This window comes from Tamandua tetradactyla, chromosome 19 (assembly GCF_023851605.1).
Source record: "Tamandua tetradactyla isolate mTamTet1 chromosome 19, mTamTet1.pri, whole genome shotgun sequence".
NCBI lineage: Eukaryota > Metazoa > Chordata > Mammalia > Pilosa > Myrmecophagidae > Tamandua > Tamandua tetradactyla.
In genome coordinates, this window is record NC_135345.1 from 26,791,612 (window position 1) to 26,815,455 (window position 23,844).

At 33.1% G+C, this 23,844-nt stretch overlaps 1 protein-coding gene across 8 annotated transcripts in view; it reads left to right on the forward strand.

The window, feature by feature from the left end:
• RBPJ (recombination signal binding protein for immunoglobulin kappa J region) overlaps window positions 1-23,844 on the forward strand; it is a 312,323-nt gene that overhangs the window by 270,430 nt on the left and 18,049 nt on the right. For all 8 annotated transcript variants that reach the window (XM_077136540.1, XM_077136543.1, XM_077136539.1 and 5 more), the window contains 3 exons: window positions 5,714-5,809; window positions 12,750-12,915; window positions 19,660-19,834. In XM_077136540.1, the coding sequence (XP_076992655.1) occupies window positions 5,714-5,809; window positions 12,750-12,915; window positions 19,660-19,834 (437 nt within the window). The remainder of the gene's footprint in view (window positions 1-5,713; window positions 5,810-12,749; window positions 12,916-19,659; window positions 19,835-23,844) is intronic.

Sequence of the window (23,844 nt, forward strand, 5' to 3'; positions counted from 1 at the left end):
GGATAAACTTTTTTTCATTTGGATCTCTTCTCTTTCCTACACATAGCAACTAATCTTGAAGTATTTTACAACAAATTCCTAATGAAAAATCCTTAAAACAGTATATACTGGTCTACCTTGAATTATGGCTAAAGTTGCATTTACTGTGGTTGTTGCCATTTATTTTTTGCCCTCTTTACTTTGTGACAAGAGAACCATCCATTTTTCTTGGATTTTCCATTTACTTTTGTCATAAGCAGATAACCATGAGAAACAAACACCATGTAAACTAAAGGAAACATGAAATGAATTTGGAATTGTAGTCAAATAAAAACAATGTTCATCTGCCAAATTAATACCTAATGCATGACCTTTGTTTTCTATGGTTAAAGTAATTAGTTCATAAATGATAAATAGTTCATATAAAAATGGTTTCATCTAATATTCTACTTTGCCTAGACTGGTCAGATGTTTTAGGGTCATCGTGAGAGAAGAAGAGAATGAATAGAGTAGGAAGAATCTGGTAGGTTCCTCATGGGTACCTGGGATTCGAAGAACCTTGTTTGGATCAGTCAGGCCCAGAAATTTAAGAACAATTAATGACGACCTGCCTTCGATTATCAGTACCTCTTCTGTGTATATTCTCAAATTCCTCACGTTTCTCTCAGCACAATATAAAACTTTTAAAAAGTAGTAAAATGTTCCCATAATATACTTTGAAACTAATAAAATACAGAAGTGTTACAACAGTGTTTATAATGTAAGGCTGATGGATATTTTGGCAACATTCTGGAGTAGAAGTGAAAACAGTCCAGTTGAGCCTTTTGAATTGTCAACTCTCCCCAACTCCAATTTTAAGGAATAGTTTTTAAATTTTTTTACAAATCAACCATGTGATAAGCTTAATTGATTAAGAAATTTAGAATGTCATTGTTCATCCTGTTTTGCAACTTTTAGAATCTTTCATTTTTATTGTTTGTGCAGGGGTCAGCAAAGATTTTCTGTAAAGAGCCAAATAGTAAATATTTTAGTCTTTGAGGGCCATGTACTGTATTTTGCTTTTTTACAATCCTTCAGAAATATAAAATGCGTTCTTGGCTCCCAAATGATGCGAAAAACAGATTCCTGGCATGTTCTGCTGACTCTGGGCCTGAAGTAGAATTTCTCGAGGTATACTCTGCGGATGTCTAAAGTGTTTGTGTAGTGTATGTATGTGTGTGTCTGTGTGTGTAATTATTTTGGAAATACTTAGTACAACAAAATTAAATAGGTTTCCTTATTACATGGCAAGGTTCAGTAGGAGCTTTTACTATTTGAACTTTACAGGTGACAAAATTACAATTTGTAAAATATAGTGGCTAGGCCTGATCTTAGTGTGACTGGCTGGACCCTCCCATCTTTGTATTCAGCTTTGTTGAGCTCTTAGCTAAAATGCCTTTGGGTGTCTCCCACCACTGGGCTGTTTAAATCACTTCCTGGCCCCTTGGACCAATCACTGGGGTTTGTGAGGAGGTAAAGGGATCTATTTGCAGAAAAATGGGGCTTACCTCCAGAAGGACCTAGGGGATATCATTGTGAGATAAAAACAACTATAATTTATGTCCAAGAGGGGAGATACGGTTTTATGTAGTGTTTTTCAGATGTGCTGCATCTCAAAACACTGTAAGGAGGATCTTGCCCCAAGGAATTAATTTTGAGAAACACCCATCTGTGGATCAAATACACATTTAATTAGCATGGCACTTAAGGCTTGACCCATTCTCACCCTACCCTGTACTTTCCACCTCATCTTTCAGAATTCCTGTATGTGTTGTGCTTCAACCACTTAGAAGGTACCTGGTTTTAATAGCTATTAGATTTTTTTGTCCTATATCTTTATTTTCTCTTTTTATTTTTCTCTTTCTTCCTAACTTATAAGATTAAAAAACACTAGTAATAAAAAACATCTTTTTATGAACGTTTTAAAAAATCCTACAAAGAAACAAACTTTCCCTAATTTTTTCCTTTTTTAAAAGCATGGCATATGTTCATAACGCTTCCTTATCTCCCATTTATTTTGCAGCATACTTCAGAAGGGTTTCCTCATCACTTCCTGTACTGAAAAGATTCTTATTAAGCTGCCCAATGACTAATTGCCAAATTTTATGAAAACTTTGATTTTTATCTTGAGTATTTTGTATAATTTAATATCATTCACTGTTTTCCCTTAATTGAAATCCTCTCTTACCTAGATTTCTTGAGACCAAGTTTTTCTCCCCGTGCCCTCTAGTGGCGTAATCCGTTGCAGATAACTCACGAGTTTATTTTTACCAGTGTGTTTATTATTACCAGTGTGTTTCACTTGGGCATTCTTTTTGTGAATTTTGTTTGCAGCACAAAATTCTGAAATTTATAAAAACACAGCCATGAAAACTACAAAAGTAGTCGCAGTTGAAACATATTAATCAAGAATAGAATGGTATTTGCCCCAATTTAATGTTTTTAATGATAAAAATAGAACCTTCCACTTTTCCAATGTTTGAGCGTCTATGTTTTCAGTAAGCAGTCTTTGAAAAGTAGTTGATCCATGGTGTTTTCCAAATAATTTTTAATTGGTTTAATTTGGAACAAATATTTTATAGTTACAGAAAGGAATCATTAAAAGTGAAATTAATAAAGAATATATTTCAAACTCACATTCATTGTATTTGAATAATTTTAAAAATTTGACGCAGTACTATTTTAAACAATTTTTAGCAATTCCATAGCAGCAGTAATTTTTCAGCGCTTATATTTTTCCAATGATAAAATTGCCCCTGTTCTTTCTTAAAAGACATTTGAAAGGAAATAAAAGGCATTTTGAATGATTTTGGCATCTTACTGTTGGACAATATTTTTGTTTCCTCTATTACGGTGGTTTTCAACTCTGACAAACATATACCCAAACACCCCCCACCCCCGACATTTTTGGTTGTTACAAACTTGAAGGGAGTGGGACATTACTGACATCTACTGGATAGAAACTAGAGACTGTTAAACATCCTCCAATGCACAGAACAGGATATCGCAATGAAGAGTTATCTTGCCCAGAGTGTCAGCAGTGCTGAAATAGAAACCATGCTTAGATAGATGAAACCCAACACTATTTGGATGAAAAGCATATAGGCTATCATTCCATGGACTTTACTATTTACTTAGTTTCTTTAGAGTGGATTATTTTTTTAATGGATCCTTAACGTGCAGAAAGTAATTTATCACGCTTTAATTGCCAGAGAACATAATTTTAATGTTTGGTATCCTGTTAATAAAGCAAAGTATAATTTTCTCGTTGAGAGCTGTTACTTGGCAAATTACTGTTTGTCCATTACAGGACAACTGTTTTTAATGATTATTTTAAATCTTAAGGCTCTAGTTACTTTTCCTTTCCACACTTTTGTAGCCCAGAATCCCAGCTAAAACTATACATTGATATTTCCAAACAAACTACTGAATATATCCCACTTGGAGGTCCCTGGGCCACTTCAGAATGGACATTTTTCAAACTGAACCGATTAATATATACCCACTTGCTTCAAAAAAAGAGATATGAAGGTTCTTAATTTTTCCTCTTCTCCCTTACTATCTTCTTGGTATATGGACCTTTTCATGTTTGTCTTTTTCTATGCTTTCTAATCCTTTTTCTACTCCGCCACTAGAAATAACCAACTAAAAATTGAAAATTCTGCCATGCCAGAGGACCCGGGTTCGATTCCCAGTGCCTGCCCATGTAAAAAAAAAAAAAATTTTAATAAAAAATGAAAATTAACATATATATATATGTATTTTTAAAAACCTCAGAGTCTCTCATTGCCTTTCATGTGGATTGAAAATGTAGGTTCTGTAAAATTATGGTTTTCTGCATATAGTGTTTATAGTATCAAATTCTCAGGGCGTTTGATAGGCCTTTCACAATTTGGTTCTATCCATCTTGCTAGCTTTATTCACTGCCATGGCTCACTTTGGAATTTTGTAGAGTTAGTTTCAGCAGACTGCCACCAAAATGGTGGCAATTATTACCATTCACTCCAGTGATAACTCTTCACTTACCTTTTTGGATTATGAGAATTAAGTGAAACAATGCATTTATAGTACCTAATACAGGGCCTGACTCATGATAAATACTCAAGAAATATTAGCTGTTGCTGTTTTTGTTTGCCCAAGTATTTTCTTGTGCTCTTTTGTGCATACCTCTATTTGGATCATTACAATTTGTTAGTTTTTCCGAACTCCTTCATGGACTTTGAGTTCCCTTTTCAGTTTTAAAGATTAGTTCTCAATCTATTCATATACCAGTGTTTCTTATGGTACCTTGCAAGTAACAAGTTTTCAGCCAATAAATATTAATGTGCCATTGTCCAAGTTATCTCATTTAATCCCCATATCTACCTAGTGTTAGTATCTCTAGTTTCTAGGTAGGAAACAGGCTGGATGAAGTTAAATGATGGGTTTCAGGCTGTTTACATTTGTAACAGATAAGTACAGATCAGGTCCTGGAGCCTGGTTCTGTATGCAAGGTCCCATGGAACATGAGGAGGCTGGAGTGTGTTGGGGAGAGGGGAGTTTGTTCATCTGTCTCTTAAGATCAATAATTAAATACACAGTATTCACTACTTAGCAGGAATGAATATATGATAATATTTTTTGTTATATTTATCTTAAGTTTCAATAGGAGAATTAAGAAAATGACTAGTGTTCACCATTAACAATCTTCCTCCCTGTTAGGTTGCTAGTTGCCTCACTTCGGATCTCTAAGTCTAGAATTCCTCACATTTTATAACTTACTACTACTGCGTACCTTCTTATACTTTACCTTTGTCTTATTTATAAGTAAGTACTATTTAATTTATTGAAAGTATTTCGCAATGATTGCCTCTAAATCACCTTTTCTTTAAGTATGTTATGTAAAACATCACAAAATTGGGATTTGGCCAGTTCAGAATTGCAATAGTTTGATTTATGTAGAGCTTGCTTTCTTTGTATTATGTAATATTGCTTAGCAAAAACTTGAGTGAATAAATATATTTAAGAAATTGAACTGCTTGTGGAACATTTACATGATAATTATGGACTTGAAGGAATTAACATTATATTTTTTCCAAAATTTAACTCAATTTTTCATTAATTTTAAATAGCTTATTAAATTTTAAGTATTTAGCAGCCTCCTTCAGGTAATTATGTGTTTGTATATAGATAATAGCCCTTAAATAGGATTATCGTTTTAGGACCATGCAGTACATTTAGATGACCTAATAGTTTGTTATGGCTTTTGTATTCATTGAAAACTGAGGTTCTCATAGTTGTGGGAGGGGTGTTGGTGGGGATCTACAAAAGTATTTATTGCATGCCATTAATTTTTTAAAGACAGTTCAGAGCCAAATTAACAGTGCATATGTTGCAAAATAGTGATTCTAGTTATTCTAGATTACTTACAATTTGGTTTAATTTAGTTACATCATAAATTCCAAAGAGTAAGAGACAGTTTTTTCTTTTAATAAATAAAAAAGTATAAAGTTTCAAATGAGCAGTATTTAATATTTATATAATATTTTTTCAATTTAATTTGCAAGCTTGTTTTGCTTTATTGCTGTTTTTAGGTTTGCTTGTTTAAAAATATATTCATAAGCATTCCTCTGTTTACAGATAATTTGACCATAGCAATAAAATAATTCATAAAAAATTTCATTCCTGTAATAGTTATATTTATATTTGATTTTAGGGAAGCTATGCGAAATTATTTAAAAGAGCGAGGGGATCAGACAGTACTAATTCTTCATGCAAAAGTTGCACAGAAGTCATATGGAAATGAAAAAAGGTAATTTATTGTCTTTCTGGTGGATTGTTAATTGTAGCTATCATGTAAATTTGCAAATGATATATTAATATGCATGTCGGGATGGTTTCTATTATTGGGTTAATTTACAAGTACAAAATGTAAAGTAGGATATCTGTCTGTATAGAAAGGGAGAAGGTAAATCATGGCATATTCAAGCCAGAAGGAAATCTTTGTAAAGATCATCTGAATAAATCCTGATTTCACAAAATGAAACAGTCCATAATTTTTCTTTTGGTCTGTGTGATGTTCCCTAAATTTTCCATCATACTTAAGCTCACTTACATAGTAGCATCCCTTTCGGTAGAAAGTATAATGTTATAAACAAATGCAACCCCAGAAGTGCCATTTTAAAGGGCCAAACAACTCCTTGATTTTAAAACTGTCCTGAGCTGAGTTTGGAATGAGTTGTAAAGAAATTGCTCCCAATCCTCTTTACCTTGACCCTGTACCTGTCAAATTGTTAAGAAAAAACAGTAAATATAAGTTTGTACTCTTGCATACCTTATGGATGTGGGTACTTACATAAATTACTACCCAAAAATCAGATTAGCTGTAGTTAAATTGTACAAAATGGTCTTTGTATTTAGCATTTGTCACATAATCCTATAAAATTTATAAGATATTTTTAGCATATAATTGTAGATTTTTGTTGTTTTCTTTTTCACTTGGTTCCTCAGTTTTCTTATTAATAGTTCCTTGAGTCTTTGTTTTTCAGGCAGCATTTTTGTATTAAGCATTTCATAGACAAGGATAGCCTGCTAGTGGGGAAAAATGAAAGGTTTTTTGTTTGTTTGTTTGTCATCTTTAAGTCTAGAATTCCTCAAATTTTGTAACTGCTGTTGCATAACTATCTTCTTATATTTTACATATATCTTATTTGTGAGTACGATAGCATTTAATTTATTAAAAATATTTCTTGATGATTGCCTCTAAACCACCTTTGTGATTTAAGTTTATAATATATAAAGCATCTCAAAATTGGGATTCTTCCAGTTCAGAATTGTGATAGCTTGTTCTATGTAGAGCTTGCTTCCATGTACTATATTGCTCAGCAAAATAAGTGAGGAAATATATATATTAAATTTAAGAAATTCAGCTTCTTAGTGAACATTTACATGATAAATATGGATTTGAAGGAATTAACTTTTTTTTTTTATTAGCTACAAAGGCACTAAACTAAAGTGGGAGAAAGTATAAAAACTCAGATTTTGGGATGGAATTTAAAGAAATGAGTGGAATCTTCGAGTTTGTGAGATGAAGGAAATCTTAACATTTGCATAAGAGAAGGGGGAATATAAGTATATAATTAAAATTAATTTACCTGCTAGTAGAAAGTTAGGAAGTTCCATTCTTAAAATCATCTCAATCTGAGCTGAAAAGATGAAGCTATTTAATAATTTCATCCTCAAAGAGATTGAGTACATAAAAACAGTATTTAGGACTTATACTGCTAAGTATGCTTTTTTATCACATTCAGGTTTGTAAAATTACTTAATAATTTGAGTTAAATATGGAAAGTAGTTGGTATCTGCAGGGTTTTTTTTTTTTCAGTATTGTTATTGTTTCACTGTATTTTGCCTTTCCTTTTCTAATATACTTTTTTAGTTGAATATTAATAAAAGATCACTGGAATTGATTTGGAACATAAACACCAAATCTAGTGGCCCCTGTTCAAGAACTTGATAATTGGAAGTTCATTAGCAGTGAAGTAACTTGAGTGGGCCCTTAGCATTATTTTTCTTATTCAAACAAGAAACTTAAAAAAAAAAGAAATTGTGTATGTGTATATAGTAGGTCATCTGTTTTCGAAGAAAAATAGAGGAAGTTGAGTATTCTCATTACTTGAAAGTGTAAAAGACCAATTGGGCTGCTGTCCACCACATAGTAAACTGAAGAAACAGTTTCCATTTTTGCTTCTTCTACCACGAGCCAGACATTATTCTAAAAAAAAGTTTTTAAAAGTTAATCCTCAAATCATGATTTAATCCTCAGGTTAGTCTTATAAGATAAGCATATTGTAATTTTCATTCTTTAAGTGAGGAAATTAAAAATTAGTGACATTAAGTATATCCAGCTTCATATTAGTTAAGAATCATTGAAGCCAGGATTAGAACTCCTGGATATAAAATTCCGAGTTTCTTATTCCTTTTACTGCCCTGTTTTTCACAGCCTTCCATTTTGTTTTTGATTGTTATTTTATCTACAGCAGGGCTTGAGGTTGGAGTAGCTAAAGATACCTAAAGAACACAAACTTTATTAATTTAACAACTTTGCCTAGTGTTTTCCAAACTTTTATCAAGCTGGGTGGAACTGGGCCAGATCAAATGGAAATCGAAACAAAAGCATGTTTAGCATATAACTTCAAACTTGAACAGTACTATCTTTCTTTCTCTGGATCCTTGAAGAGGATTTTTAGTACAATTGGATTCACTCATTGATTCATTCATTTAGTCTTTGTATCTGGCAAGCTTTAGGTGCTAGGTACTGTATAAAAGACCTTTACTGGAAGTTTTTAAAGTCATGATGTCATTTAATATTATGATGGCCCAGTGGAGATAACAAAAAGAAAGAGCTATTAAAAAAAAATTATGTTTATGTCCAGATAAGAATCTTGTTTGTTAATTACTGTCCTGAGTATAAAGCTCTAGTGGCTTATCAAGTTAAAGTAGATGGTTTAATGGTTATCTTTTATTTAGATTGCCTTTATTTTCATTTTCCTTCTATTATTTGGGTATGGCCTGACCAGTCTAAAATCACAGTCAAAGGAAAATTAGAAGACTAAGCTTCCCACTCCAGAATTTAAAAATGATGAAATGGCCAGAGTGACTGGTTTTGTGTAATTCTACTTGGTTGTATTACTAAAACTTCTGAAGTAAACATACATTACTTTATAACATAGGTAGAAACTCATTCAAGTTACTTCATTTGCTTTTAAAAGAATGGGTAATCAGGGGCTGCTAATGCTGTCCAACCTCCTGAATCAATGGTAAGCTCAACTGAGACTTTCTTTTTGATGAATGGGAGAGGTCTGGTGCCTTCCTCATAGAGGAGGAAATAGTGGAAAGAGGAAGAGCTGCCATCTTTCTTGTTGAATCCAGTTCAGCCTTTCTGAAGATCTGCTAAGGCATGAAGTAATATGAATATATGATCACAGTGACTTTGTCTTCTTGACTTATATTTTCTATGAGTGAAAATTTTTATCCTAAAATTTTAAATTGTCCCTGATACTAATTTGTATATCTAATTATTTATTTGCATTGCTCATTTAGTATTCCATTTAATATTTGTTGTTAGTTTTAATGTGTTATTTAAAAAGGTCCTCACAGTTTTAAAAAAATTTTTAGAGACATTATTTTGTGCAGAGAAAAATTTCTAGTGAAAATATAGAAATGTCATTTGACATTAGCATGCTCCCATAACTTTGTTAAAGGGAAGTAATTAAGCAGTAGTGAAGGCAATAGTGACACCTTGACCACAGTGCAACTATTTAGACAATTATACGATATTTCTGAAGTTATATTGAGATTGTATGTTAATTGGAATAACAGTGGTTAGCAAGAAGTTCCTAAATGTGTTTTTGAATTGAATAATCATCTGAGGGCAATGGTTCAGCAAAGGTAGATAACATAAGTGATAGGAATTTGGATTTTGTCTAACCTATATATTAACTATGTAGTGAATAAAATCTTAAATGTATGTATATCGCCACCAAGTGGCAGAGAAAAGTATTGTTTGCTATAGTTACTATAGGGAACCTTGTTTTTATAAGTATATCTTATAGCAGCTGATAAAAGTTGGCTATTCATTGGTCACCCTTACACTAGAATAAATGTTTTAAACACAGGTCTATCTCAAAATTCAGTTTTCACTGAGCATTTGGTAAAAAGTAAACATCAGTACATATTGACAAATTGTCTAAATTTAAAAAAATTTATTGGCTTCCTACACCATTTTAAAGGTATTTGAATTTTCTATTAATTAGGTGGCTTTTTTTCCTTAGCCCTGCTTTTTGGTTTCCTTTCCTTTATTTTCTTCCTTTTTTTATGGTATAAAAGTTTACCTTCTATCTGATTATTGTATCACTACTGCAATCTGTGGAAATGAAAATTTTATTTATTTGATTTTTAGAAGGTGGCAATATTGCGATGATTATAATATGATTTCATCACCACATCTTAGAAATAAACTCAGTGTTTATATTATTTTGGATTTGCTGTTTTCTTGCATTTTTTTTAAATACTTGTAGAGATAATATTAAAAAAAAAAGGGTAGCTTAAAGGCTGTTGAACAGTCTTCATTTTTCTTACATTTATTACCTGAAACATTTTTAGTTTTTAGTGTTTAAGGATTTCTCATCAACCTATATAATTTTATATCCTATGGGTTTCATGCCCTTAATCCAGATATTCTTGAGGAAACCTGCACTGCTCAGTATTCTCCTCAGTCTTTTATAGTTTTAGCCCTCTTTATATTTTTCAGATGTGAAATGAAGTATTATTTATGACAACTCAAGATTTGACTACTATGTTTGGTACACTATACTGAAGCATAGCTCTTCAAATTCTATAGCTGTTATACCAGTGTATTAAGGAGTCTTAATACTGGTGTTCAATAAAATACTAACAGGAGGCAAATTTCCAAAGTGAGTGCTTTCTCAACCTCCTGAGAGTGTTACAGCCTAGATGTTTGAGTCTGTGTCATGGTAAGCCTTGGGTGGCTTCCAGCATTCTAGACTGAAAGATCCCTGATGTAGACTTGAACTGAGCCAACTCCAGTACTAGCCCAACTAATCCAGGCATCCCTCCAGACTTGCAGTGACCTGGAACTGGGCCTACTACCATGGCTGTGACCTTTATGTCCAAGGCCACAGTGCCAGTGTACAAGCATGAAAGCTGCTCTAATTCTTTTTTGTGGATTTAGATAAATATGAGAAAATACCAGAGGCTTCCCTTATCATGTAGCTTGCCCCCCCAGAGCCTACTCGGTTTATCCCTGTAATTTCTCTGACTTTATCTCCTAATGCTTGTCCTGACTTCTCTCTACTCCGGCCGTACTGGTCTGTTGTTGTTTCCCCATGGTCGGTCATAGTCCTGCCTTAGAGCCATTACACTTGTTATTCCCTTCGCTGAAATGCTCTTGCACCAAATAGCCACAGGACTTCAAGTCTTGACTCAAAGCCACCTTCTCCAATACCGTGACCATCCTTGGTCTTTTGCACTTCAAGCACACCTTTCCTGCTTAATTTTTTTCCCCCTCAGCATTTATCATCAGCTAACAGAATATATACATTATTTTACTCATTTACTTTTTTTATTGTTTGTCCTGTTAGATTTTAAGTTTAACAAGGACAGAAGGTTTGTTTACTAATATATTCCCAGTGTCTGGTGCATAATAGGGATATAATAAATAATTTGGTGAATTATATGAATATGAAATAAATTCAGCTTAGTTCTTGTAAATTATATGTAAATTGCCTCTAAAGTAGTCTTTAGTGTGGGGGGGCTGAGCAAAAAGGAGGTACTATTATATATTTTGATTGAATTCAATCAATATGATAGTAGGTACTGAGGGAAAGGCCAAAAATCAAGTTGAGAGCTAAATCTAGCTTGCTGCTGGGCTGTATGTGTTTACATGTTTGTTTGTTTAGTCTGCATGTTGAAAAACACAAATTAGTTGCCAAATTTAAAAAATAGGAATTTCATATAAATTTCAATTTCAGATATCTGTTGAAAAATTAGAGGATGTGATCAATGCTAGGCCCATATGCTTGTGGTTTAGCAATGTGAGTGGGGCTGTTCTCAAATGTCTGCCGCTTCCCATCGTCTCCCTGTCATCAGAGGCATGCAGCAGTGCCTGTTTATCATTGCTTTCAAGCTATTGTTTTTCTTAGAGCAGGATTTAAAGTATTACAAAAAATATTTCCTATACTCATAGCTTCAGAAAGTGAGGATTGCCACGACGACTGCATGTTTCACGAAAGGATCTATTTCTTTGGGTAATTAAAGAATGTTCCTGCTTATTTATTATACACCTGGTTCTCCTGTATTTATATTGCTTATGTGGCTATTGTAGGCATTTCAGTGTTTAGCCTGTTGGAAAGGCATGACATGAATATTTTAAGTTTGTACAAGTCCTTATGTTGTAATTGAGCACGAAGTGAATTATACCCTACAGAAGGATTATATTGAAGGCACTGTGGTAAATACGGGGCTTGATCCACACTTTGAAATAGAGGGTTTTTTTTTTTAATTGCTCAAATAAAAGATTATAGGGAGGTCATTCTGGATGGTAAGAATTTGTGAGGGTGGCAACTAGCAAAACAAATGTGTTGGTAGTCTATGAGTTGAAATTATACAGTGTATTATTCTTTTAGCATGACATACTTCTCAGTCATCCAGATACTAGGTGTTCAAGAGGTAAGATATATAGAACATGACTCTTCTTGCAGAGTTCATAATTCAGTGATATATTTGTTTTTAATTCTTTTACTTAGTTTTATTTACTTTCTCTTAGTCTTGGGGCATTGTTCTACTGCCATTACAGTAATGTCATTATTATTAACATCATCTTGAGTAGATCTTAATTGGTAGTTTCAAATTGTGTGATAATGCCGTGTTTTATAACAAGAAAGTACATTGGATTTGCTGAAACTCCAATAGTATTACTCTAAACCCAGTGTATATTTGAAAGATATTTGGTAACTGTACAATTCCAACATAGATGAATCACTTGAATAAATGTGGTCTTTGTAGAGGTCTTGATTCCTCTGCTATGGAAATGATTATTTGCAAAACAAAAGAGTCACAAAAGTTTTCACTTGGAGCTAACTTTTAGTGCATTTCACTATGATTTTGTATTTACATGTCCAGGAAAAGAAAATGCTTTCTTGAATCCAATTGCATTGTTTTTTCATCTTCAGGTTTTTTTGCCCTCCTCCATGTGTGTATCTTATGGGCAGTGGGTGGAAGAAAAAAAAAGAACAAATGGAACGCGATGGTTGTTCTGAACAAGAATCTCAACCATGTGCATTTATCGGAATAGGAAATAGTGATCAAGAAATGCAGCAGCTGAACTTAGAAGGAAAGGTAAAAACCTTAGAAAGAAAGGTTAATAGTTGTACTATTAACCCTTTAAAGAGGTACTCTGGTACCAGAATATAGTGTTCATATTCATTATTGTGGTGATGTTTATGACTCTTGATAGCAGTTTTTTGAACATATGTCAGCACCAGAAATTACCTCTCAAATAACTGTTTAGTCATGATTCATGAAGCTCAAGCTGTTCACATCTAAAGGTAGCATGCATCTGCTTCCCTAGCTTGCTAGAAATTTTAGCAGGATGAGACTCTGAGATTTCTATCAGAAGCCAATGATAAATTTAGAAGGCTAATCACTCAAGTTCTATCTCAAATGATTTGAATATCAGATGTCAACAAAAATACATGATCCAATCATGTTTTACTCTGCTCTCTTAAGTCTGTGGTCATGACATTTGACTGTATATTAGTAATATTTTGGATTTGAGATTTCATTTAGTGATGTTTTTAATTTGCTATATATTATTTTCTTCAGTTTTATTTTTTATGTAGCTGCAACTAGGTAAGCTTTGCAACATGAATTATTTCCCCAAGAAACACCCCTTGCTTTTCTTAATTTTTAAATATTACAACTTCCAAACCTCTCTAGTTAGCGTTTTGTTTTTATTAGAAGCAAAGTGATGTGGATAGATTCTTAGAAGAATTTACATAGGTTAGAAAGATCATAGATGTTTTACTTGGCTTCATAGTGAAAAAGAATTTTGCAATATATAAAAACAGCTATAGTCAGCTTTAGTTTAAGACTTGTCTTTGATTTGCTAAGGAAAGAAATTTATTAACTAGTTCTAATTTTATGAGTTTAGACAGTTATCATTGTAATCTATACCTTTCAGAATCTGTTAAAAAATAGTTCTTTATTCACTTTGAATTTACTATTACTTTATTTCCTCTTAATACTAAAATTTGAAAAGAACTGGTTCTAATCCCAGCCTCTTTGAAATTTATTTGTGTCTTTATAATTGTTAGCAATAAGACTTGCTGACTTAAGTATTTTAAATTAGATTTGAGATTACAATAAAAGGTTTATCTTAAAGAAAAGAGCAGTGAAACTGTTTTAGAAATTATGACTTTTGAGCTAAAGTAAAAATTATATTTTAAGTAATGAACTGATCTAATAGGCCTTAGCAGCATCCCATCTATTTTTCTGTTATATAGAAGTCCCAGAGTTATATGCCCTGAGTTGCACATCTAGAAATTCAGTACCACAAATCATTAGATTAGACTGGTATAAAAGAAACCAGGGATTCGAGCTGCCAGGGTATATAACTGCTTCATTCAAACTTCATTGCTCCCTATAAACATATCCATTTCCCAGCACTTTCAAGGGTAATGCCAAACAAAGCAACCAATATTGTATCACTGCTTGCCTTTCCCGGGAGACCTGTTCAGATTCTGTACCCCTAGAGTCTGCTTTAGTGTGGAGATCCTCCTGCTGTCTTCCATTATCTTTCTTTTCATCTCCTACCATTATATCCTTTCCCTAAAACCCTAGAAATTGACAGAAGAGGACAAGAATACCTGAAAGCTGGAGTATTAGCTAGTATTTCAAGCAGCCACTAATAGGGTAGCAGAGTGTCTGTAAGCAAATAATATATATTAATATTTAGTTTTAATGGAAAATGCTAATAAAAACTCTATATAAAGTAAGACTTGTTGAGAATCAGTAGAAGTCATTCTAGGCAGAAAGTGCAACTTACTCAGGTACCTTTGGAGTATAAAGGTATAAGAATGGGGTATCTTTGGGACTGAGCATAAAAAGGATATCCTAAGCAGTTTCGAATACTGAACTTCAGAATCTCACCCTTTTCTGGCTCATGTAACCTCCATTCATTCAAAGAAACTATTTTCTTTTTAACATTCTATTTGCTGAATGGTATAATTAGTAATTTTTTTCAAGAGGAAGATATTTATTTTGTATTATTAGGTATTTGTACTTTTCTTGAATATTCATTACAATGACAGTCTGGTATACCTAGCTAGTTTTTAAGTCTATGGTCATGACATTTGACAGTATGTTAGTGAGATCTGAGATTTCATTTAATGATGTTTTTAATATGCTATATATTATTTTCTTCAATTTTATTTCTTTTGTAGTTGCAGCTAGGTAAGCTTTGCAACATGAATTATTTCCCCAAAAAATACCCTTGTGCTTTTCTTAAAATATAAGTATTACAACCGCCATACCTCTCTTATTAGTGTTTTGTTTTCTACAAACAGTATAATGTTGGGGGCATTAGAGCAATACTGCTTCTTTGTTTCAGGTCATGTTTTTTATTACCTAAAGATCATGTCTTCAAAGATTGTTTCTATGTTCATGTGTTTTCATTAATAAATTTATATAGAGATTAGTTTATCCAATTTTCTGTTTTAGAATTCCTTTAGCTAATTTAGCCTTCTTTTAAAATGATGAAGCAAATGTAATTTGAGTTTCTATTAACTTATTTCCTTAAAGACTTAATACTTTCTATGAGTCATTGAGTTTTCCCTTTTAGAAATCAAGTAGTTTGTTGTCAGTGCCCTTATAGTTCTTTAAAAATAATAGTTCTTTAAAAATAATAGTTCTAATGAGGTCATCTTGGGTAGCATTTGTGTGAATTCAGGCTACTCACTTTGATAAATAGGGATATTTCCTCTCTTTCCAAGGAGATATACATGTGCTTGTTTTTTCCTAAAACAAAAGAATGTCCTTTGTAGGTCTTATGATCTAACCTTTTCTTTTTATTTTCCAGTTTGCCATTCTATTTTTTTTTAATTTTTATTAATAAAACCAATCAACGTACAATATGAACACTCTTTTTTCATCACATAGTTGTATATTCATCATCATGATCGTTTCTTAGAAGATTTGCATCAATTCAGAAAAAGAAATAAAACAGAAAAAACATTCATACATGCCTTATCCCTCCCTTTCATTGATCACTATTCAATATACTGAATTTATTTTAGCATTTGTTCCCCCATTATTTACTTATTTTTAATCCATATGTTTTACTTATCTGTCCATAAGGTAGATAAAAAAAGCATCAGACACAAAATCTTCTCAGTCACACAGTCATGTTGCGAAAACTATATCATTATACAATCATCTTCAAGAAACATGGCTCCTGGAACACAGCTCTACATTTTCAGGCAGTTCCCTCCAGCTTCTCTGTTACGCCTTAACTAAAAAGATGATATTTATTTAATGCATATGAATAACCTCCAGGATAAGCTCTTGAACTGTGTTTGGAATCTCTTAGCCATTGACACTTTATCTCGTTTCTTTCTTCCCCCTTTTGGTTGAGAAGGTTTTCTCAATCCCTTGGTGCTGAGTCTCAGCTCATTCTAGGATTTCTGACCCACGTTACCAGGAAGGTCCACAACCCTGGGAGTCCTGTCCTATGTAGAGAAGGGGAGAGCAGTGAGTTTGCTTGTCGTGTTGGCTGAGAGAGAGAGAGACCACATCTGAGCAACAAAAGAGGTTCTCTTGGAGTTGACTCTTAGGCCTAATTTAAGTATTGCCATTCTATTTTATCATTTAAGACAGATGTTAGCATTTTCTCTTTTCTGATACAGATCATACCCATTAATCCTAATACTCAAATTTAATAATCTCAGTATTTTTAAGCTTTTCCATTTGAATGTAACTGCCTTCATTTAGATATACATTTCATTTTTGTACCATATGACTGTCCATCCGCTTTAGTTTATTAATACCCAATCTTCATAGACCTCGTCTTAAGTTACAGAGCATTTCCATAGTTTAAGCTTAATTTGACCTTCAGTGCTGTCACTTTTAAGAGTGTGGGAGACCCATGGCTCTTGCCACAGCCACTCACAGATACTATCTCCGTGCTTGGAGATTGTAGGTTGAAAGGCACTGTGTGGGTATAGAAATACCAGTTTTTATTTTTGTTGTTACTGTTATTAGCTTTAGCCTAATTTTGCCTTCTGCAGAGAAAAGCCTTTCAAGGTACTTTACAAGGTTTTTAAATTATAAAAGCTTAATCAAATATAAAATATGCAAGATGACACCTAATTTTAAAAACATAACCTTGTTATTGACAAATGAAATAAACTATTGCAATTTTTTTTTCTGCTACTAAGGCTGCCCATGAGTACATTTTTAAAGATAACTTGGAGCTCATTATTTCCTAAATGAATGGCATTGGCCCTGCCTTTTAAAAGGAGCACACAGCAGAGGTAGTCAAAGAAATTTGTTTAATCTAAAGTAGACCACTGATCTCTTAAAAAATCTGTTTACTAAGATTTATAAAATAAAAATTCAGATATTTTAGATAGGTAAACCATCCTTGAGCATTGTTGCAACAGCTGTCAGTAGATTAGGCCCTTCCCTAATTCACAGGAATCAGGAGGGTAGGAAAGATAGAGAATTGTCGTGTATAATTGAGATAGTGTTTTTGAAGTGTTATTGCTGTTTTATGAGTGCTGTAGCTCTTTAATACTCTCTTGTCAGTTACCGCAATTTATTTCCAGGTAAATAGACTTAATGCCCTTGCTGCATTTATTTTCTCTCTACCTTCCAGTTTAGTTCTTTTGGCTCTGCGTTATGAATTATCCCATGGCTAAAGTAAACCGTTTTTTTTTCATATCCTTTTTTTCTGACTTAAGATATTTTATCATCATCCAGTTGGTGAGGCATTGTTTTCCTTAAACTTATAGGTGTTAAGCTATGTAGGGAAAATATTGTATGAACTATTTTGAAAAGAGTCTCTGCTAAAATCTTTTACATATTTTGATTGAATTTTGATACATCTTTTCTTTGCAGAAAGAAAGTCATCATTTAAAAAAAATTTATTTATTAATTTAAAAAATTAAGAAACCAAAAAAAATCAACATATGTAATCAGTAATTCACAATATCATCACTTAGTTGCATATTTATCATTTCTTAGAACATTTGCATTAATTCAGAAAAAGAAATAAAACGAACACAGGAAAGGAAAAAAAAAATTATACCTACCATACCTCTTACCCCTCGCTTTCATTTACCACTAGCATTTCAAACTAAATTTATTCTAACATTTGTTCCCCCTATTATTTATTTTTATTCCATGTGTTCTACTCTTCTGTTGATATAGTAGCTAAAAGGAGCATCAGACACAAGGTTTTCACAATCACACAGTCACATTGTGACAGCTATATCATTGTTCAATCATCATCAAGAAACATGGCTACTGGAACACAGCTCTACATTTTCAGGCAGTTCCCTCCAGCCTCTCTGTTACATCTTGGATAACAAGGTGATATCTACTTAATGTGTAAGAATAACCTCCAGGATAACCTCTGGACTCTGTTTGGAATCTGTCAGCCATTGACACTTTGTTTCATTTCACTCTTCTCCCTTTTGGTCCAGAAGGTTTTTTCAATCCCTTGATGCTAAGTCTCACCTCATTCTAGGGTTTTTCTCAATCCCTTGATTCTGAGTCTCAGCTCATTCTAGGATTTCTGTCCCACGTTGCCAGGAAGGTCCACACCCCTGAGAGTATCATGGATTTTTTTAACTGTAAAAATTATGTTTAAAAAATTTGCTGCCAATTTCCCTTCAGGGAATGGTGAGAGCAGGGAGAAAGTCAACTTCCCCAAGCTGAATTCTTGATATTCTCACCAGCAGTGTGGACGGCCAAGGCTATAGGCTGAGCCCCCAGTCTTGGGGTTTGTTCATATGAAACTTAACCCCACAAAGGATAGGTCAAGTCTACTTAAAATTAGACCTAAGAGTCACCCCCAAGAGAACCTCTTTTGTTGCTCAGATGTGGCCTCTCTCAGCCAACACAACAAGCATCTCTACATGGGACATGACTCCCAGGGGTGTGGACCTTCCTGGCAACATGGGACAGAAATCCTAGAGTGAGCTGAGACTCGGCATCAAGGGATTGAGAAACCTTCTCCACCAAAAGGGGGAAGTACCAAATGAGACAAAGTCTCAATGGCTGAGAGATTCCAAACAGAGTCTAGAGGTTATCCTGGAGGTTATTCTTACGCATTAAGTAGATATCATTTTGTTATTCAAGATGGAACGGAGAGGCTGGAGGGAACTGCCTGAATATATAGAGCTGTGTTCCAGTAGCCATGTTTCTTGAGGATGATTGAATAATGAAATAGCTGTCACAATGTGACTGTGTGATTGTGAAAACCTTGTGTCTGATGCTCCTTTTATCTACCTTGTTAACAGATGAGAGGAACATATGGAGTAGAAATAAATAATAGTGGGAACAAATGTTAAATCAATTTAGTTTGAAATGCTAGTGATCAATGAAAGGGAGGGATAAGGGGTATGGTATATATAAATTTTTTTTCTGTTTTCGTTTTATTTCTAGACGCAAATGTTCCAGAAATGATTATGATGATGAATGTGCAACTATGTGATGATATTGTGAATTACTGATTATATACGTAGAACGGAATGATCAAAATAGGAATGCTTGCATTCGCTTTTTCTTTTTTAGTATTAAAAAAAAATTTGCTGCCATAACATTCAATGATAATTTTGCAACTCAGAAATGGCTGTTTTAAAAGTATATTTGAGAGGGAAAAATTGATTACAGCACTAGTATTTCATATATTTGATAAGAGAGACTTTGGAATTTTTCTTCAGAGATCAATTTCCGTTATTTTTACAGTTGGGTTTCTCAGCATTTAAGCTGAATCAAATTTAACCAAGGCCATTCTGAGTTATAGGTACATAACCAACAAGGTTTTGGTGCCATTAAAACTTTCCTTTTCTTCTGCAGAACTATTGCACAGCCAAAACATTGTACATATCTGATTCAGACAAGAGAAAGCACTTCATGTTGTCTGTAAAGATGTTCTATGGTAACAGTGATGACATTGGTGTGTTCCTCAGCAAGCGGATCAAAGTCATCTCCAAACCTTCAAAAAAGAAGCAGTCATTGAAAAACGCTGACTGTATGTATACTTATCTTTTTTTGTCCCCAGCTCCCACCATGACTTGATATTTAAAAATTAAACTATTTTTTAATTAAAAATAGCATTTTTAAGAGCCAGTTCATTCTTTAATATATATTGATAACCCATACTTATCTGAAAATGTCACATTTAATCATTATTGCTGCTTTATTGTCTTTTTTTATTTTTAATTGAAAATGGACAATACCTGTAATACCTGATCAAGTGAAGTGTTTCTTAATAGAGATGTTTCCTTTTTGCTCCCGAGGGGCGTTTGAAAAATATGGGAGGTTTTTTAAAAATATTTTTCCTGTTGTTATCACAATGACTAGAAAGGGTGCTTTGGCATTGGCTTGTATTTGGCCCATGGTGCTACATGTCCACTACTGCCCAAGGTAATTCCCATTCCAAAAAAATTAATCCACCTAGAATATCAAAAGCATCCCTTTGAGACACACTGTGATTTCAAATAGGCTTTAGAGGGCCATCCTGAGAACTCAATACAGTTTGCTCTAGCAGAATGTTTTCTAGGATGCTGTCTCATCAGCACATGTTTAGACTAAAATGATATGTTTTTCTGTTTGAATTGTGTGTTTCACCCTCTACACCTTTTTTTTTTCTTTGAGAAATCTTTACAGACATACAGTCCTTACATGGTATAAAATCAGTGGGTCAAAATATCTTCACACAGTTATTTATCCTCATAATCATTTTTAGAACATTTGCACCACTCTAGAAAAAGAAAAAGGAAAAAAACTCATGTATACCATACCCTTTACCCCTCCTTCTCATTGACCACTAGTATTTGTCTACCCATTTTTACCCTTTATCCCCCCCATTATTTTTTATCCTTATTTTTTTAACTCATCTGTCCATACCCTCAATGAAAGGATCACCATACACAAGGTTTTCACAATCATATAGTCACATTGTAAAAGCTATATAATTATACAGTTGTCTTCAAAACTCAAGATTTACACCCCTGTACACCATTTTTATGTAGCAATCCACTGAGCCTTCACCAATTTTACCAGTTGTTTCATTATCTTTGCCACCGCTTCCTCCTCCTCCTTTTCCTGCTTCCCTGTTCTACGTGTTACAGTTCCTCCTCCTGCTCCTCCTCCAAATGCTGGGATATTTTAATATATCTCTCATGACTTCTTATTTCAACCAGTATTTCTGCAACCAGTATTTTCTGAAAGAAAACTTGACTTTTCTTTCTGAATATTATTACACCTAATAAAGTTAACAGTAGTTCTTTGGTGTGATCCAGTAAGCAATCCATGTGCAGATTTATCAAATTGTCTCAAAAATATCTTTTTAAAGTTTTTTTTATCGTTCGTTTATTCACACCTGGATCGATTCAAAGTGCACTTTGAATTGTAATAGTTTCTTCTTTACCTCCCTCCGTACCTCCACCCCTTCCTTGTCATTCATTTGTTGAAGAAACTTGGTCGTTTTTCCTGTGGAATGTCAGTATTCTGGATTTGACTGATTATTTCCTTATATTAGTGAGCTTGTTTCACTTTCATATTTTCCGTATGCTATAGGATAGACTTTTAGAATTGGTTCTAAAATCCAGTTGCATCAGATCAGAGAGCATATAACATCTGGTTATTCCACTTTTTGTTGTTTTATGATTAATCTGTAAGTTCACCTATTATTAGTTTACTCCATCCGTTATAAAATTCCTGAGCAGCCTTTAATCTAAAGGTTTTAATAACCATTGATGATGGCTGCTTAAATCCATTATTTCATTAAGAGCTGAAAAATAGTATATTTCTAATTCTTTTATTCATTATTTTATGCATTTATTAGCTGGATTTTTCTTTACATAGAGGAACTTTGCCATATCAATTTTTTGGTTACCTCACACATAGCCTGTAGAGAAAAGGCAGGATAAATGTTTAATTCTCTTTATTAATTTGCAGAATAATGAATTGATGCTATTATGTTCTTTAAAGGTGACCAGTGAAGTGTTAGGGTTTTTTGTTTGTTGTTTGCTTTATATTTTTCTTTTTGTTTTATTAAGAGCTCATGAATATTTATATATTGAATGTGTTTCAGTTCATAGTCTCTTATTATTAATTTTATTATGAAAAATTTCAGACATATAACAAAGAGACAGAGTTGCATAATGAAATGAAACATATACATAAAATAAAATAATAGAATAATAAAATCAAATAATCATCTAACTTCTACAGTGATTTTAACTTCAGGCCAGTCTTGTTTTCATCTTATCTGTACCATGCTCCACCCTACCTTCACCTCCACCTCCTGCATTTTAGTTTGATATAAATCCCAGACATATCATCTGTAAATATCTCCATGTATCTCTAAAAGATTGGGTCTCTCTTTTTAAAATTGTGGTAACATGTACAATATTAAAATTTCCCGTTTCAACTACTTTCAAGTATACAATTCAGTGGTATTAATTAATTCACAATGTTAGCATCACCACCATCAATTACCCAAACTTCATTACCCCAAACTGAAACTCTATAACCATTAAGCATTAACTCACCACACCCTCTAACACCCCCAAGTCCCTAGTAATCTGTAAACTACTTTCTGGTTCTGTGGATTGTGATGTCTTGGTTATTTCATATAAGCCGAATTATATAATATCTGTGCTTTTGTATCTGGCTTACTTCACTCAACATGCTATCTTCACAGTACATCCATGTTGTGCCATGTATCAGAACTTCATTCCTTTTTATGGCTAACTAATATTCTATTGTATGTAATGCCAAATTTTGTTTACCCATTCATCTGTTGGTGCACATGTGATTGGCTTTGACCTTTTTGCTATTATGAATAATGCTGCTGTGAACATTGGTGTGCAAGCATCTTGTTTTTTTTTAATAAACATGATCATATAAAACAAACATGAAACAACTATACAAAGAAATGTTTTAGTATTATCAAATATCCAATTAATGTTCAAATTTAAAATGGTCTGAAGTGTCATTTTTTAAAATCAGTTTGAGTTAAAATTCAAACAAGATATAGTACGTATAACAGATGTATTATGTTGATGTGTCCTTAACGTATTCTTTAACCCATGGATTCCCTCTCCATCTCTCTGATTTACTCAAGAGATTAAGTCATTGGCCATTAGACTTTTCCACACGAGTGTAAATTTATATGCAAAAATAAAATTTACATTAGCAAAATCTCACATCAGGGGTTTTGCTGATTTTATTTGCTTGATGTAGTTTAATGTATTTTCTGTGAATTAGTAGTTAATCTAGAAACCTGATCAGATTTAAGGTGGGCTTTTTTTTTTTTTGGTTGGAGTGGAAGGCCAACTTCTTAATGTGCTTGCCTGAGAGGCATATATTGTCATGTATTTGGACTGATATTTCCAACTCAAATCTGAGAATACAGGGTTTCACTTAACCACTTCATCTTTCTGTTTGCATTGAATATAAATTTCTTGATGGCAGAGAATATATTTCATTTTCAGGATATTTTCCTGCTTACATAGGTGTTTTTTTCTTGAGATATTTCAAGCAGAATATAATCCTTAAACATATTTGGAAGAAAGCAGATTTCTTTAAAATCACAATCTTCAGAAATAATTGCTGTCAGCTTTGGTAAACATCCTTCTAGACTCCTCTATGCATATATCCCCTATGATTGAATGTAAGCACAAGAGACATATATGCAATCATATATAAAAATATTTATCTAAATAGAACAACAGTTTACATAGTGATTTTTTTTGGGGGGGGGGGTACATGGTTCAGGGATTGAACCCAGGTCTCCCACATGAAAGGCGAGCATTCTACCGTTCACGTAGTGTTTTATAGCATGCTTTTATTTTCAGCAATATTCCAGGGAAATATTTCCTTATTAATGAATTTATGTACACATAATTCATTTTAATATTACTCAATATCCTACCATTGGACATTTATTATTTTTAAACTTATTTTACCTTTAATGAATAACACTTCATTGAACATACAATGTAACTCTCATTTTCAAAACAATTTTTTGGA